This window comes from Microtus ochrogaster, chromosome 8 (assembly GCF_000317375.1).
Source record: "Microtus ochrogaster isolate Prairie Vole_2 chromosome 8, MicOch1.0, whole genome shotgun sequence".
Taxonomy (NCBI): Eukaryota; Metazoa; Chordata; class Mammalia; order Rodentia; family Cricetidae; genus Microtus; species Microtus ochrogaster.
This window is the reverse complement of record NC_022015.1, coordinates 20,323,727-20,340,588: the sequence shown is the minus strand read 5'-3', so window position 1 is coordinate 20,340,588 and position 16,862 is coordinate 20,323,727. Positions and strand designations below refer to the sequence as shown.

Sequence of the window (16,862 nt, the reverse complement as noted above, 5' to 3'; positions counted from 1 at the left end):
CCCAGCAACCACATGGTGGCTCACAACCATCTGTAATGAGGTCTGGTGCCCTCTTCTGGCCTGCAGACATACACATAGACAGAATATTGTATACATAATAAATAAATAAATATTTAAAAAAAAAAAAAAGGTATGCCAGCATTCATATCAAGAAGCTCACAACAGACCATAATACAGTTCAAGGGGATCTGATGCCCTCTTCTGGCCTTAAAGAGCATCTGCACAATGTGCACATATATGGAAAGATACATAACATACTCAAAAATAAACATTAAAAAAAATCTTTTTTAAAAAGAGAGGGCAAGTGCCAGGCAGTGGTGGCACATGCCATTAATCCCAGCACTTGGGAGGCGGGAAAGGCAGGGAGATCTCTGTTGAGTTCAAGACCAACCTGGTCTTACAGAACAAAGTCCAGAATAGCCAGGGTTATACAGAGAAACCCTCTCACAAAAAAACCAAAAACCATCAACCAAATTAGCAAAAAAACAAAAAAGAGTGGCCAAGCACTGGTGATATACTTCAGTGGTGGAACTTTTGCTTAATAAAGTGTAGAGGTTTAACAAAGAATAAGCAACATCTCTGATAGGACGAAAAAGATAGGATAAGATACAAAGGGAATACCTAGACCTTTTTATTCTGGGTTAATTTTGTACTGTTGAGTTTACTATCTAGTGCTGGGTACAATCCCTAGCACCCAATCCCAAACTAAACAACCCCCCAAGAAAATAAGACATTACTATTTCTGTTTTACTGATTGGAACACACACCCACAAACGAGGAGTCTATCCAAATGTGACTTGGCCACGATACACTAGGCTTTGTAACTATTCCATGCACTCTATCAACACAAGAAAACTCAATTTCCTTTGTGAAAACAAAACTTACCAGATAGAAAGGGGAACGAGGTGGTGGTGGGGGCTGGCGCCGAGGCCGGGGCCCACTGAACGAGGTAGCAGTGGGAATAGGGCTGGGAGGACCAGATCGCAAAGTCAGTGTCTCAGGCTCATCCTTGGGAACAGATAACCTGTTTACCATGGTGACAGGTATGGAAGCGGCACCAGAGGATGAAACGACGAGGGAAGACGCCTGGGAAGCTGCAGCCTGTGTTAAGGCTGGGGCCAGTGCTAAAGTCTGGGTGGTAGATGAACCCAGAGTGGGCACAGAAGTAGGGGCAGGGCTCAAAGTCAGTGTTTGCACCGAAGTTGGGACCAGGAGTGAAGCCGACGATGATGCTGGAGCCAAAGTCAGTGTGTGAGCTGGAGCTGGGCCTATTGGAGAACTTGGAGCCAGAGAGGGTGCTGAAGCCAGAGACAGTGTTTGAGTCGGACCCAGTGGTGCTCCTGGTGCTAAAGATAGCGTCTGCACTGGCGGTGGTACCAGGGATGATGCTGGAGTCAATGACAATGTCTGAGTTGGAAATGGCCCCTGAGGGCTCCCTGTTCCCAAAGAATGTGTCTGAGACGGAGACAATCCACCAAGACTTGCTAAAGTTGGGGCTAGGGTCAATGTCTGACTTGAAAGAGGTGATGAAACTGGGGTTGATACCACAGTTTGAGTTGATGAGGGAGCCATCACAGGAGTTGAGGCTGATACCAGTGATGATGAAGGTAAAGGGGTTCCTGGCATTGATGGTGGCGTTATGGCTGGAATTGGAGTCTGTGATGGAGCCAGAACAGGAACAGAGCCTGGTGAAGGAGCTAGGACTGAAAGTGGAGCCAAAGGAGAAGCTGGAGAAGGGCCCAGGATTGCTGTTTGTGAAGCAGCCATAGGAGTCAGAGAGGTGGCTAATGCCTGAGACGTAGAAGGTGCTGGAGCCAGAAGAGAAGCCTGAGCTGGAGCTGAACTTGGTGATACTGGGAAAGGACTGGTCAGAGCTGAAGCTGGCACCAGGACAGGTGAACATGCTGGGGCCACAGCTGAGTTCAATCCTGGAACATGTGAAGAGGTGGTCGCCAACAACAGAGAGTGACCAGATGTCTGAGGTGGGGACAGGGCTGGAGTAGTAGCCAAACCTAGAGCCAAGGCTGACACTGATGGGGGAACCCCAGCTGATGCCAAAGGTGGTCCAGAGGCTGCTGAGACAACAGCCAGTGCTGGAGCCACACTGGTCAACAGAGCCGGACCTAAATCTGAAACAGGCAAGGGGGCTGTGATGGGAATGGTTAGCGGAGCAGAAGCTGGGGTGGAAAGTGTGGTAGGGACAGAGATGGGAAGTGAAGATGACACAGGGACTGAGACTGTTGAGCACACAGGACTAGCAAGGGGAGAGGAATTGTGAATTGTCAGTGGAGAAGAGGCTGGTCCAGGGAGTGAGGATGGCATGTGCAGAGAAGAAGAGATGGTCATGGCAGCAGCTCCAGGCGCCGATGCTGTGGAAACACAGAGAACAAGTTAGCTTCATAAAGAATTATTTTTTAGCTCCTGCCACTATCTGTCCCCATCCTTCCACTAACCCACAAGCTTTACCAACTTCCAGAAACCCTTCATATGAGGTCAAAAAAATTTTTTTTAAATATTTATTTATTTATTATGTATACAATATTCTGTCTGTGTGTATGCCTGCAGGCCAGAAGAGGGCACCAGACCCCATTACAGATGGTTGTGAGCCACCATGTGGTTGCTGGGAATTGAACTCAGGACCTTTGAAAGAGCAGGCAATGCTCTTAACCTCTGAGCCATCTCTCCAGCCCCACGAGGTCAAAAATTTAAGGAACAGGATAGTTTGGCCTTTCTTTCTCTAAGATTCTGACAAATGTATCTTAAATAGGTCAAGGTTTGAGACTAAACAAATTAAGACATTAGGGACTGTGACTAAGAAACATACGGGGCTACCAATGTCTCGTTCATTTCTGATAAAAATTTCTGGCCTCAGCTGTTATGAACTTACCACTGACTTCAGGCGAAGGACTGTGGACCAGCTTGAGGACGGGCCTCACCAGAGTAGGTGTTGGTATGGGGGCACGAGTAGTGCCCAGAGTTGGTGTCGATAGACGGCTAGGGGTTAATGTAGGGCGTGATGTCAACACAGCTGGAAGCCCAGAACTTGAAGGCCGGGGTGCTGGTGCCAGTGGTGGAACAGGAGTCAGTCCATCCCGAGGGGCCTGTCTTACTACAATCTTCACCACGCCTGTATTGTTCACCATGGATGGCGGCACTGCAAGAGGAAGTTACATTGAGAGGAAGGTAGAAAAGAAACAAGAGACCCAAGAATGCAAGAAGTCCAGGGGAAAGAAAAAGTGGTAGACAAGATACTGGAGATATTGGCAAGAGAAACAACACTGAAGGAAGGCTAGACACACAGTTGGCCCAGGACATGCCTGCAAGGACCAAGGCCAGGTAAGGGCTGAGTAAATACAAAGGCCAAGAGCCTCACCCTGGTTAGCAGCAAGCGGAAGGCTGAGGCCAGTGGGGGCAGGGGTGGTGCTGGGGGTCGAAGAAGGCAGCACAGAGACAGGGGTGGGGCCAGGGGTCGGGGCCACGGCCTGGATGAGGGCCACATGGGCAGGCTGGCTGATGAGGTGGTGCTGCCCCCCTGCTGACACCAGGTGCACCACATTCCCTGGGTTAAGGGAAAAGAGAGAGAGAAAGAGAGAAAGAAAAAAAGAAAGAAGCACCTATCAGCTTGAGGGCAGAGGCAAGAGCAAGAGAGAGAATAGGCAAGGAGTAACAGCTCTAGAATTAACTTTTCCTATTTTTAGCAAAGACCCCTTCCAACCATTCCCTCTGGCCCTACCCACCAAACTAAGAGACATAAAGGCTGACATCCAAAGAGTCACACAAACAAAGAAGACAGAATAAAGAGGAAAAAGGCAGGACAGGGGGTGGGTTTTACCTACTTTGCAGCGGGCGGGGCTGCCCTACAGCCAGCTGGCGCACCTGGGCACCAGTCAAAGTCAATTTGTTGCCCTGGATTTGGAAGGTGAGAGGTTTGCTTCCCCCAGCACTCGTCACTGGACGTTGTGCCAAGGAGGCCAACTGCCCGATGCTGACCACTTCTCCAGCTACAAACAGAGAAAGCCGTATATACACAGGGCTCATGCTGTTCAAAACCACATCTCAGACCCCCCCACAAAGCATCTATTTCCTGAGCCTAAACCTTTTCCAAAATTTATCATACTCAACAAAGCCTCCACTAAGAATCTTTGTGTCCAGTGCCACTTGCAATCTCCTTTACATTCTCCAATGGCTTGCTACCAGACAAAGACTACTTTTGCTCTGTAACACCTTTTTACATTTATTTTTCTCATGATTTTGCATTCAGAAGATTAAACTCAGGATCTTATACATGCTAGGTAAGTAATTTACAAATGAGTTATGTCATCCTCCTCCAAACATTCATCTGCTTACTACCATTCACTCATAGGAGCCATCTCCCCCACATAATAAACCGAATTCCTTGAGGTCTTTTATTTATGATTTTTTTTTTTTTTGGTTTTTTTTTTGAGACAGGGTTTCTTTGTGGTTTTGGAGCCTGTTCTGGAACTAGCTCTTGTAGACCAGGCTGGTCTCGAACTCACAGAGATCTGCCTGCCTCTGCCTCCCGAGTACTGGGATTAAAGGCGTGCGCCACCACCGCCCGGCTTTTATTTATGATTTACCACTATTTAGCAAAACACCCAGTGTGAACTAGCTGCCAAAACTTTGTATTTTCCTGCTCCTCTTTTCCTGTAGCTCTCTAGCATGCAGCTTCTTTATCTGAAGACCCTCATCACAGAGGTCTGAAACTTACAGGGCAGACGAGCCTGCATTTCAGGAGATAAGATGAGGCGTTGTGGTGTAGAATTTGGAGCTGGCACTGCTGTAGTGGTAACAGTTGCTATGGTCGTAGAAGTGGTGGTAGCAGCAACAGGAGAGAAAGTGTAGCCTGGAGGCACTGTGAGGGGCTTCAACAGGCTAGAAGAGCCTGGAGGTGGAGCTGGGCTCAGGCGAACTGGGGCAGGTGGGGCTGGCTTCAGTGATAGGGTTGGTGTGGGAGGCCGTGAGGTCCCACTCATGACTCCCATGGGGGATGGCAACACTGCAGATACAAACATCTGTCAGATACAACTTGACAAACGCCTTAGCTGGGCTGCAAAGTCCATACTACTACTTTTCCTTCCAGTCTACTAAACACTATGTATGTTCCCTCATTCTTGAACTCTCTTAATTTAACTAGTTCATACCCAGAAGTAACCCTTGTTTTCATTTTAACTCACCCTGAGGGAGAGGACCAGTAGTTGGCTGCAAGGGAGACAAGAGAACAGGTCCAGATGGCCGGGATGCAGGAACAACTGGGGTTCCAGCAGGCGAAGCTGACACCATGAGTGGTGCTGGCAGCACTGGGGGTACTGGACCAAGGGTGGGTTGGGCTAACACCTCAGGGCCTGGAGGGGGGCGGACTGGGACAGGGCCAAGGGGTGCCCGTGGGCTGTTCACCACCACCACTGTACGGCCTTCTTGCTTAGGCACTGGCTGCAGCATCCTATGAGAAAAAATTAAAGGGCTAAATAGACACAGAAGGAATGAATAAGTAACAAAAGAAATTAAGACAAGGCAGAAAGACTATACAAACAAAAAGAAGAAAGAAGAGACCCCTCCCCCATTTTAAGGAGAAAGTGGGACAGGAAAACAAAGATAATCAGAAAGCACCAAGAAGAGAGAACAAAAACACCAGTAGCCCCTCTCAGAGCTCTTGGTCATTCTGCTTCCCCAATCCCTTTACAGCAAGTACACTCTTAAGCAACTTGTACGAACTAACCTAGCTTACAAATCTTTCTATTCCAAGTTCTCCTTTTATTTCAAGAAACCCAGCCCCTTTTTCCTTTAATGCACGTACCTATTGACTTTCATCTTGACTGGCTTGGGTCGAGGAGGGGGATCAGGAGCAGTAGCTACCTCTAACAGAATGCGGCGGGAAAGACGGTGGCGGGGTAGAAATGTGTCAGCCTCATATCGAGAGACTCGACCCTCCAAGCCAATAAGATCAAACCGACCCATGTCAATTCGCTGCCACAAGAAACACAAAGCATGTTATCAAAGGAACCAAACCATTCTGGTAATAATGTCTTGGATATGACACCAAAAGTAAAGGTAACAAAAGAAAATGGACAATTGGACATTTAAAATTTAAACTTACATGAATGGAAGGACAGAGTAAAAAGGTAACACACAGAAAGCGACAAGGTACCTGGTACATCACATATCTGACAAGAGGTTAATTTCTAAAGTATACAAAGAACTACAGCTTGTTGACAAAACAACTAGCTTTATAAAAGGAAAATTCAGCAATGTCTTGGATATGCACACATTTCCAATGACATATAAATAAGCACATAGAAAGATACCAAAAGTGGATAATCATTAGAGAAATGCAAATTAAAACTAGAATGAAATATCACTTCACATAATATTCATATATTTCTTTAAATCCATTGGAAAAGATGTGAACAGAACCCAGTGACACTACTGGTAGAAACGTAAAATATACAGCAGCAGCTATGGATAAATAAGGCAGCTCTTCAAAACATTAAAACAGAATTATCACATGATGTAGCAACTTCATTTTTTTAAAAAAAAAACTAGCATTATTTCTTTCTCTTTTTCTTTTTTTTCCTTTTTTTCTTTTTTTGGTTTTTCAAGACAGGGTTTCTCTGTGTAACAGCCCAGGCTACCCTGGAACTCCATTTGTAGACCAGGCTGAAGGCTGGCCTCAAACTCACAGAGACCTACCTACCTCTGCCTACCAAGTGCTGGTATTAAAGGTGTGCAGAACTTTGTTTTTGAGCACAGACTCAAAATAGGAAGCAGGGACTCAAACAGATTATCTGTACATTCATAGCAGCATTATTCATAAAACCTGAAAGGTAGGCTGGGTATGGCAGTGCACGCCTGTAACCCTAGCATTCAGGAGGCTGAGGCAGAAAGATTTTGGTTTCAAGGATGACCTGTACATAGCAACACGCCCTGTCTTTTTTATTTAAAAAATAAATTCATTCATTCAAAAGGTAGAATCTGCAAGTCAAATGCCCACTGAAAAATAAGTAAATAAAACGTGACATTATCCAAATAATGAAATACTATTTAGTCCTAAGAAAAGAAATCTGCCTGAGGAGAGGATTTGAAGCCCTGTTTGGCTTTGGCTTCTCCAACAAAAACTCTCACCTGGAATTCTTTGATTTCCACCCTGCTGGCCAGCCCTACAAAAACTCCCAGGCTGCTAGCCCCCAGTGAGCCAATTCTTCAAAGTCAAAGTAAGGCTAGCATATATTCTGGAAGAGAAGTGAGGAAGTGAAGTGGACAAAATTGTGGGCCTTGTTGAGTTCTAGTTTCTGTTGCCCTCCCCTAAACAGGACAGCTGATTAGTATGGAAAAGGAATCCGGTATACCTACTAGCCATGCAGTGAGAGGGCACTTAATACCACTGCAAGGGACACTAGCCTCTAATCTTCAAAGTGAAAATCAGGTTTTGTTTTTTCCCCAATGGAGAAAAGAGGGAAGGTGGGAGAGGGCTAGGCAGAGTTCCAGGTTTTTTAACTAGCCAGTCTCAAGGAGCACTATTTAATGGGATGGTAATGAGAGGCTCCGCTATTACCAAGATTTACATTCAAAACGGCGCCATGATTCTGATAGAAGTCCCAAGAGTAACTCTGCTACTTTCACTCAGTTGTTGGCTCTGAAATAGGAACTGAAAGGTGATCTGACAGACTGCTACATTTCTCAGGCTATTTGTAAATATGAAAGCCAGTACCACTTTGTTGAAGATTAAGACTCCAGGCCTTTTTTGTACTTCAAGAAAAAAAAAGCATCTCCAAGGAGCTGTTTCCCGCCCTAGTCTCTATCTAGTTCACATTTGAGAATGCAAATATATGTTAAGAAAGTGTTTTGTGGTGACCTTTATACTCTTGGTAACCACAGTCTCTTAAATAGCAATATCATTTATTTAGGGGAGAAAGAGTGGTGCTGTATGTTACACTGCTACTAAACACTGGGATTAAAAACTATGCCATTATGATTTGAATGATAAAAATACCCCTACATTTTTTGGTACTGAAAGCAGGGTATCAAAGTCTCTGATACTGCAGGGCTAGGCTAAAACTATGTAGTTGAGAATGCATTTGAATTTTTAATCCTCTAACCTTCACACCTCAAGTAAGGACTACCACGATCAGTTGATATGGTGATCTGTGTATGCTAAGGACGCACACTATCAACTGAGCGATACCCTAGGCCTAACATTCTCATTTAAGGTGTATTAACTTTAAAATGGGTCGGGGAGGAAGTTTTTTACATGTATGCTAAGGTATAGATAAATAAGTATGATTCTGTTTCATCAAGTACTCAGAATAGTAACAGAGTAGAATAGAATGACAGATGTCGGGGATGAGGAGAAAGGGAACAGTTGTTCAATAGGTATAATGTTTCAGCTTAAGAAAACAAAAGCAACTCTGAAGATGGATGGTGGAGATGACTACACAACAGAAATTCCTGACGTTACTGAAATGTAGACTTAAAATAGGTTAAAATGATAATTTGTTGAGTCTGGTTCAGTTACAAAATTAAGGGATTCAGGTTGATAGCACATGCCTGTAATCCCAGTACTTAGAAGGTAGATGCAGAACAATTAGGAGTTTGAAGTTTTCCTGGAATAGATGAGACCCTATCCCAAAAGAGCAAGCCTGGTGGTACATGCCTATTATCTCAGTACTTGGTAGGCAGAGGCAGGCAGACCTGTTCAGCATGGTCTATATAGTAAATTCCAAATCAGCCAAGGATAAATAGTAAAACCCTGTCTCAAAGAAAAAAAAAAAAAAAAAAAAAAGAAAAGGGAATAAGAAAACTTAGTATTTACCAAATAGTTATAGAAATGACAGACATTTTCAAAAAGTGTTAACTTGATTCTCCAGCATATTGTAGGCTAGGCTCTATAATCCCTGTTTTTATGAACAAGGAAGCTCAGGCTAATAATTAACTTGCCAAAGGTCACATGGCTAGAAAATAATGAAGATAGGAAAATAGTACTGATTGATGAAATATGGAAATAGTAAATATGCCAAAGATCAGACACTAAATAAGAGGTAGGAAGTTTAGATAAGAAATCACTAACCTTAGGGGCAACTACATACCTGGAGTGGGTGGACATCAGTGGCCCTTAGCACCAGAGAGGCGGTGCTAAAGCAGATGCCTGGGGTGATGAAAGGGGAGGTAACAGGTCGAGGGTCAAATAGATTTGGATGATTGCAGACTTTCCGCAACTGCATCAAAATGTTGATGACACTCATGAAATGGCCTGTAGCTAGTGTCTCCTTAGTTCTGGGGAGAGAGGAAAAATAAATAAGGGACATTCTGCCAGCTACCTGCATTCTAACCCAGAGTACCAGGGTCTACCTTCAGTCCTCCCTTACGTGGTTTGTGCCATGAAGTCATCATAGAGACAGCGCTGGCGCTTGGAAAGCCGGCATCGGATAACATGCTCATACTTTTTGGGCATCTGCTTCTCAACATCCACCTTTACTCGGCGAAGCAAAAAAGGTCGCAGAACCTAAAGGCAAATAAGCAGGGTGCTAAGCTCCCCATAGTCCATCTAGATCAGATGTGTTTCGGGCCCAGGATAGACAGAGTACAGGTTTAATTCATTAGCAAAATGTCAGCAGGCATGTCAGATACCAATTACACAGATGCAAATGTTCCTTTCATGTAACTTACTGTTTACAGAGAAGATGTACACAAAAATAATTGTACCACAACATACACCAAGAGCAAATTAACTTTGAAAGAGAGATGACTCAAATTACATTTGGAGGAATAACTCTTTGTTACATGCCTACAAAAATAAACCAGGCATGTTAAGTCTGTGTGACTGTAAACCCAGACACTTTGGAAGAATGAAGCAAGCAAATTACTTGGATCTGGGAGTTCAAGACCAATCTGGGCAACCTAATGAAATCCTCACCAAAGGAATAACATAAACAAACAAGCAAATAAATAAATAACCCAGGTGAGAAGCTAAATAAAACTTGTGGCTCTGAGCAATATACAACTCAGTGAAAGAGAGAGTATTCTTAACATGTCTAAGGCACTGGACTCAACTGCCAATACTTTGGGGGTAGGGAGAAACTGGCTTTTACAGTTTAAAGTTCTAGAGGTGAGAAAATCTGTAATCAGGGTATAAAAATCTTGTAAGAGCAAAAGCAGGTTGATTTCTATGAGTTCAGGCTAGCCCGATCCAGTTCCACGACAGCCAGGGTTACTTAAGAGACACTGTCTCAAGAAAAAAAAGTGCAGGGCAGTAGTGGTACAGGCCTTTAATCCATTGACTTTGTCACTTTGTCAAATGATGATATAAATGACCAAAGAGATAGAGTGATAACACCAGAAATATGTGCTGAGAACAGAATAACGTCAAGAGAAATTATCAATTAAAGATCCTATGTACAGCGGGTATGATAGCACTAGCCTTTAACCCCAACACTTGGGAGGCAGAGCAGGCAGACTGAGTTCCAGGCCAACGTGGTCTACAGAACACAGTTCCAGGACAGTTAGGACTGTTATGCAGAGAAACCCTGTCTCAAACAAAAGATAAACAAAATCAAGAAAGATCCTATATACTACCAACTCAGAAACTGAGTAGCCTTAAATTCAAGCCTTGCTTTGGCTACACATAAAGATCCTGTTTCCTTTAAAAGGGGGGGGGGGGAGATAATGTTATTCTTTTTCTTTTTCTAAAAAACAAACAAACAAACAAACCGAAAACCAGGGTCTCACTATGTAGTTCTGGTTGTCCTAGAACTGACTATGTAGATCAGGTTATCCTTGAACTCACAGAAATCTATCTGCCTATCTGCCTCTGCCTCCTGAATGCTGGGATTAAAGGCATGTGCCACTATGCCAGGCAATTTGTTTTTAAATCTATTTTTGTTATTTTGAGACAGGGTTTATCTATACAGGCCTGGTTATCCTGGAACTCACTATATACACCAGGCTGTCTCAAACTCAAGAGATCCAGCTGCCTCTGCCTCCTAAGGGCTGAGACTAAAAGTGTGTCATAAAATAATGTTGCTTTTTATGTTTTGCTTTTTATAGGAAAAAGAAAAACAGCTAGGTGTAGTGACACCCACCTTTTACCCCAGCATTCAAGAGAAAGAAGCAGCAAGGTCTTCTCTGTGAATTTCAGGCCAGCTATCACTAACTATTGAGACCTTATCTCAAAAGCAAAAATAGCTAGTAGGTCTGGAGAGATGATTCAGAGGTTAAGAGCACTCACTGGTCTCTTTTAGAAGTCCCAAGGTCAATTCCTAGCAACCACATTGTGGTGCACAACCATCTATACTGGGATCTGATGCTCTCTTTTGGAATAAAGACATACAATAAATAAATAGATCTTTAAAAAAAATAGTAAATGGGACTGGAGAGATGGCTCAGAAGTTAAGAGAACTGGCTGCTCTTCCAGAGGTAGAGTTCAATTCCTAGCGACCACATAGTGACTCACAACCATCTATAATATAATCTGGTGAACTCTTCTGGCCTGCAGGTGTATATGCAGGCAGAACACTGTACACATAATCTTTAGAACAAACAAATGAACGAGCAAACAAACAAATAAATAAATGCAGCTAGCCAAAACCTGAATGCTGAGCAAGTCATCTGGAAATTTAAGCAATTATAAACACAAGCAAAAGAGTTGTTACCACACAATGTTTTGGAAATGAGTATGCTTGTGAAATATATAGATTGGGAAGATCAAAGGACCAGAACAAAGGAAAAATTATTCTGTGGTTAAGGAGGCATACTAAGACAAGCAGAGGTGGCGCACACCTTTAATCCCAGCACTGGGAAGCAAAGACAGGTGAATCTCTGTGAGTTCAAGGCCAGCCTGGTCAACAGAGCGAGTTCCAGGACAGGCTCCAAAGCTACACAGAGAAATCTTGATTCAAAAAAACAAAAATAAATAAATAAATGCATAGATCTGTGGAGGACTTAAGTTCTGTTGCCAGTGTCCATGTTATGCGGCTTACAACAGCTTGTAACTTCAGCTCCAAGGTCCCCAATGAGTACACACACACACACACACACACACACACACACACACACACACATAAAAATAAGTCACATGGAAGTGATGGTGCGTATTTTTAATCCCAGCACCTGGGAAGCAGAGGCTAGCCTGGTCTACAGAGTGAATTCTAATACAGCCAGACTACACAGAGAAACCCTACCTTGAAAAATCAAAGGAAAAAAATAAAAAGAAACAGACGGGGTGCTTCAGAATGTTGAAATATGTTGTTGAAAAGCTGAAAAAGCCAGAGACAACACCCTCAACAGAAAGAGTCAAGAGATACAGTTCAGGGGCTGGAGAGATGGCTCAGTGGTTAAGAGCACTGACTGCTCTTCCAGAGGACCCAGGTTCAATTCCCAGCACCCACATGGCAGCTCACAACTGTCTGAAAATGCAGATCTCAGTTCCATGAGATCTGACACCTTCACACCAATGCACATAAAATAAAGTTAAATAAATCATTAAAAATTAAAAAAAAAAAAGAGATACAGTTCAGTGATAGAGTACATGCCTAGCACGTGCAATAAGGCCCTGGATTTAATTTCAAGGACCACAAAAGGGCATAGAGGCACATGCCTTTAATCTCAGTTCTCATGAGGCAGAGGAAGACGCAGCTCTGTGAATTCAAGGCCAGACTGCCTGTTCTACATATGGAGTTCTAAGACAGCCATGGTTAGTTACATGGAGAGAGCCTGTCTCAACAACAACAAACAAACAAACACACACATTCAAAAAGTCCAGACTGGGGCTAGAGATGGCTCAGTAGTTAAGTGCATTGGCTGCTCTTACACAGAACTTGGGTTCAAGTCCCAGCATCACATAGGCTCACAACTGTCTGTAACCCATTACCAGAGTATTCACATTCTTCTGACTTCCTTTAACACTAGGCAAAGTGTGTAATGCACATAACATATTCAGGCAAAACACTATACATATAAAAATAAAAACCTAAAAAAATAAGTTTATCCAGATAAAGAGAAATCATAGCACAGTATCAAGATCCAAAGAAAATTAAAAAAAAAAAAACACAACTACAGAAAACAAAGAGTATCTAATGCAAAGCAGCTCAGCTTTGCAATGGTTATTATCTAGAACAGTACAGTTTGACAACTTAGTTTAGCCTAGCACTGACTTCTAAAACTTTACTAGGTTACTGTCCTTACTTAATTTTTATTATTATTAATACTTTTACAAACAACATAGGCCCTACCTTGTGAAGGCGTTTGACTAGACCTTCATTATATTCTTGGCTTCCCTCAATCATGCCAGTTAGAGGGTTAGAGAACCACTCCTTGAACTCTCGATGAGACTGGAAGACATGTGGCATCAAGAAATGCATCAAGGACCACAGCTCCATGAGGCTATTCTGCAAGGGAGTTCCTGTCAGGAGCAGGCGCCTCTGGCTGTAAAGAGAGAAGGAATTAGAATGAAGATAGTCAGGAGAATCCCAACTTTCTTTCTTTTTATGGTTTTTCGAGACAGGGTTTCTCTGTGTAGCAGTTCTAGCTGTCCTGGCACTCAATCTGTAGACCAGGTTGGCCTTGAACTCACAGAGATCAGCCTGCCTCTGCCTCCCAGTGCTGAGATTAAAAGTGTGTACCACCATCACCCAACTCTTAATATACTCTTAACCCAGGCAGCCAACCCTTCATCCAAGACAACTCTCCGACAAATCTCTATATTCATTTTTACCTGTTGAAGTTGAGCAGTGACTGCCACCGTTGGGACTTGAAATTCTTGATGTTCTGAGCCTCATCCAGAATGAGATAGCGCCAGTTCTTGCGACGAAAAGCCTGGTGATCCTGTAGCACCAGCTTGTAAGATGTGATACACACATGGAAAGCATTGGGCTTGGTCCAGCCCTAAGAGGTCAAAGAGAAAGAAAGCAGCATATAATAACATGGAAAAAACACACAGAAATATACAAGGGGAAAGGGAAGACATGTTAAAGTACTCAAAGACAGAAATCAGATTGGGAGAAATTAAATAGTACCAGTAAGAGAATGAAGCAACAGGAAAATAAGGCTAAGTAATTAACATAAGGATCTAAAACTGAAGAACATTAATAAGGAAAGTGACTACACAGAAGATCAAACCTGCCGCTTGAGCTTCCTCTCTTTCTGAGCTCCATAGTAAGTGAGGATTTTAAAGCTTGGACACCAACGTTTCAATTCCATCTCCCAATTCAACATCACGCTGGTAGGAACAATGATTAAATGAGGACCCCAGTTACCTGTATAGCAAAAGAAAAGACATAGTAAGACTGTGTAAACCTTGTAGCTCTGGTTCTTAAACAGACCCTGACTAGCATCTTCTGATGCTACTTAAGACTTCAGCACCTGAGCTGGAGAGATGGCTCAGAGGTTAAGAGCACTGACTGCTCTTCCAGAGGTCCTGAGTTCAATTCCCAGCAACCACATGGTGGCTTACAGCCATCTATATAATGAGACCTGGTGCCCCCTTCTGACTTGCAGGCACACGTGGAAGGAATGCTATACACATAATTTACTGACAAGACTCAAGGAGGCTACCATGACAGCAGTACTTTTCTGCAGGGAAAATCTCCAGTAAATAAGATGTCCTACCAGTAATTAGCTAAGAGACCCTTGGAGGTATCTACCTTTTTCACAGGCCAAGTGAGCAAGCAAGGAGATGGTCTGGATTGTCTTCCCCAGTCCCATCTCATCTGCAAGAATGCCGTTAAGCTTTTTCTCATACATAGTAACCAGCCAGTCAAGGCCAATGTGTTGGTACTCTCGGAGTTGGCCCCGTAGAAGAAGTGGAATTGGTGTCTTCACCTAAGAGAGAGGAAATTATTACACATGGTGAATATGAGGCATTTTTGTAAGAAACAGTAAACTCAAGATATGAGAAAAAGAATCATAACCTATGGATACCTGGGTAGTGGCCAACGTATAACCCTTAGGCTGGAGACTTTCAGCTGCCGCAGCAATATCAGTAATTTCTTTCTTGGGTCCTAGAGCAGTGGTGGGACCTGGGGTAGGAGGCCCACTGCCTCCATCTGCCTCACTCCTCTCCTCATCCCCAGCTAGCAAGTATTCCACCCCAAAATCATCATCTTCTTCTTCCTGTTCTTCATCTGCTTGACTTTGCGACTGAGCATCCTCAGACTCAGACTCTTCTGACTGTGAACTCCCACTCATTTCTTCTTCCTCTGAATGTTCATCTTCCTCATCCTCACTCTGCTCTTCAGCAGAATCTAAATCACAAACAAAAACTTAGTAAGTTGTTTCTCGAACAGCTGCCAACCCCAGTTATCCTCTGAGCTACATACTTACCAGACTGATTACTACTATCTTCTTGAGCAGCCTCTTCAACTTCTCTTGTTTCCTCCAGTTCACAGTCGTAACTATTGGCTTCACCCTCATCTTCCTCTTCACTATGCTTTGAGCCTGGAGCCGAGGCATCATAGGCATAGGCCCCTGCATACTGCTGTAGTAGCTCCTCTACAGAAAGCTCACCTGATAGGGAGAAGAGAAGTAAAATTTGGTTCTTTTGTTAGGACTGGGAAAGAGTTATTTGAGTGGTACTTGTTTATTTAACCTAAGCTCCAACTCCCAGGCCCATATCTACAGGAAGTCTACAGTTTGCCTTTAGCACCAGATAATAAAACCAATACTTGTAACAACCATAGTAAGTGCAGCATTTTCATAAGGACAGTACCCACTCATGTAAAAATAAAATTAAAAAAAAATTTACACACACACACACAAAAACAACTTTTTTTCACTGATTGTAACTTATTATCTGCTAGTAGCACACAAACTGAATAGTAATTATTCAGAAACTGTTTTTCTATAGAAATGGGCAATGATACAGGCTATTCAGTGGATGACTGTGTGTTTTTAATATTCAGGTGACTCTGCTCAATTTGTTTCTGCATTTTAAGGCAGCCAGGTGCTCTTTAGTCTTCTCCTAGACGTTTGGATCCTCTTTAGGCTTCTCTCTCTTCCAAAGGCCCCACTGCTTTCTCAGAAAGGGCGCCATGTTTAAGCTCTCCTACCAGTCTGAGCTCAAGCCTCAGCTGGCAGGATCTTCACTTCTCAGACACCAAGCCACCAATGCTGAACCTACCGTTGTCACCTGAGCCACTGAACTACCCTTTTAAAATTCTGGTCAAATAACTTGAATCTTGCTACAGTAACCCTTCAACTGAGCTCTCAGACCAATTAGTTCAAACTCCTATCAGGAACACACACTCCCTACTTATTGCCTTTCATTTACAAATCTTCTTGGTCATTACACCTGCATACATAAGAAACATATGTAATAACCAGTAACTGGAACTACAAAGAGAAAACTAATCAACTGTCTTTTTTTTTTTTTTTTTTTTAAATTTCCGAGACAGGATTTCTCAGTAGCTTTGGAGCCTGTCCTGGAAATAGTTCTTTTAGACCAGGCTGGCCTTGAACTTGCAGAGATCTACCTGCCTCTGCCTCCCAAGTGCTGGGATTAAATGTGTACACCACCACTGCCCAGTTGTTTTACTGTCTTTTTATCCACCAATTTTCCGCAGAAAGTAGATTTTCAGTAAAATATCCAGTAAATGTCACCTTCTCGAGCCAACTCGCTCAGTTCCATGGCATGATCCACCTCTCCTTCTAACTGCTCTTCAGCTGCTATGGTGTCTTCTTCATCCTCTGCTACAAAAAGAGAATATAGTTTCCATTGGTGAGGCCAAAAGGATAGTTCCAAAACCACAGTCACACACACAGTTGTGGTTAAAAACTCAGTGGAAAAAAAAAAAAAACTGGCCGGGCGATGGTGGCGCACGCCTTTAATCCCAGCACTCGGGAGGCAGAGGCAGGCG

The 16,862-nt window shown here is 43.3% G+C and overlaps 1 protein-coding gene across 4 annotated transcripts in view; it reads right to left on the bottom strand.

Annotated features, from left to right (window-relative positions):
- The window catches only part of Srcap (Snf2 related CREBBP activator protein), a 53,713-nt gene that overhangs the window by 19,434 nt on the left and 17,417 nt on the right, over positions 1-16,862 (bottom strand). For 2 of the 4 annotated variants that reach the window (XM_005351296.3, XM_013347881.2), the window contains exons 10-25: positions 16,606-16,695; positions 15,331-15,513; positions 14,929-15,251; positions 14,652-14,829; positions 14,128-14,264; positions 13,724-13,893; positions 13,242-13,434; positions 9,381-9,517; positions 9,102-9,288; positions 5,816-5,985; positions 5,196-5,461; positions 4,730-5,017; positions 3,837-4,001; positions 3,374-3,559; positions 2,888-3,154; positions 886-2,369 (exon numbers count right to left, since the gene is read on the bottom strand). In XM_005351296.3, the coding sequence (XP_005351353.1) occupies positions 886-2,369; positions 2,888-3,154; positions 3,374-3,559; positions 3,837-4,001; positions 4,730-5,017; positions 5,196-5,461; positions 5,816-5,985; positions 9,102-9,288; positions 9,381-9,517; positions 13,242-13,434; positions 13,724-13,893; positions 14,128-14,264; positions 14,652-14,829; positions 14,929-15,251; positions 15,331-15,513; positions 16,606-16,695 (4,424 nt within the window). The remainder of the gene's footprint in view (positions 1-885; positions 2,370-2,887; positions 3,155-3,373; positions 3,560-3,836; positions 4,002-4,729; positions 5,018-5,195; positions 5,462-5,815; positions 5,986-9,101; positions 9,289-9,380; positions 9,518-13,241; positions 13,435-13,723; positions 13,894-14,127; positions 14,265-14,651; positions 14,830-14,928; positions 15,252-15,330; positions 15,514-16,605; positions 16,696-16,862) is intronic. The other 2 variants (XM_013347882.2, XM_013347883.2) reach the window with 2 other exon arrangements.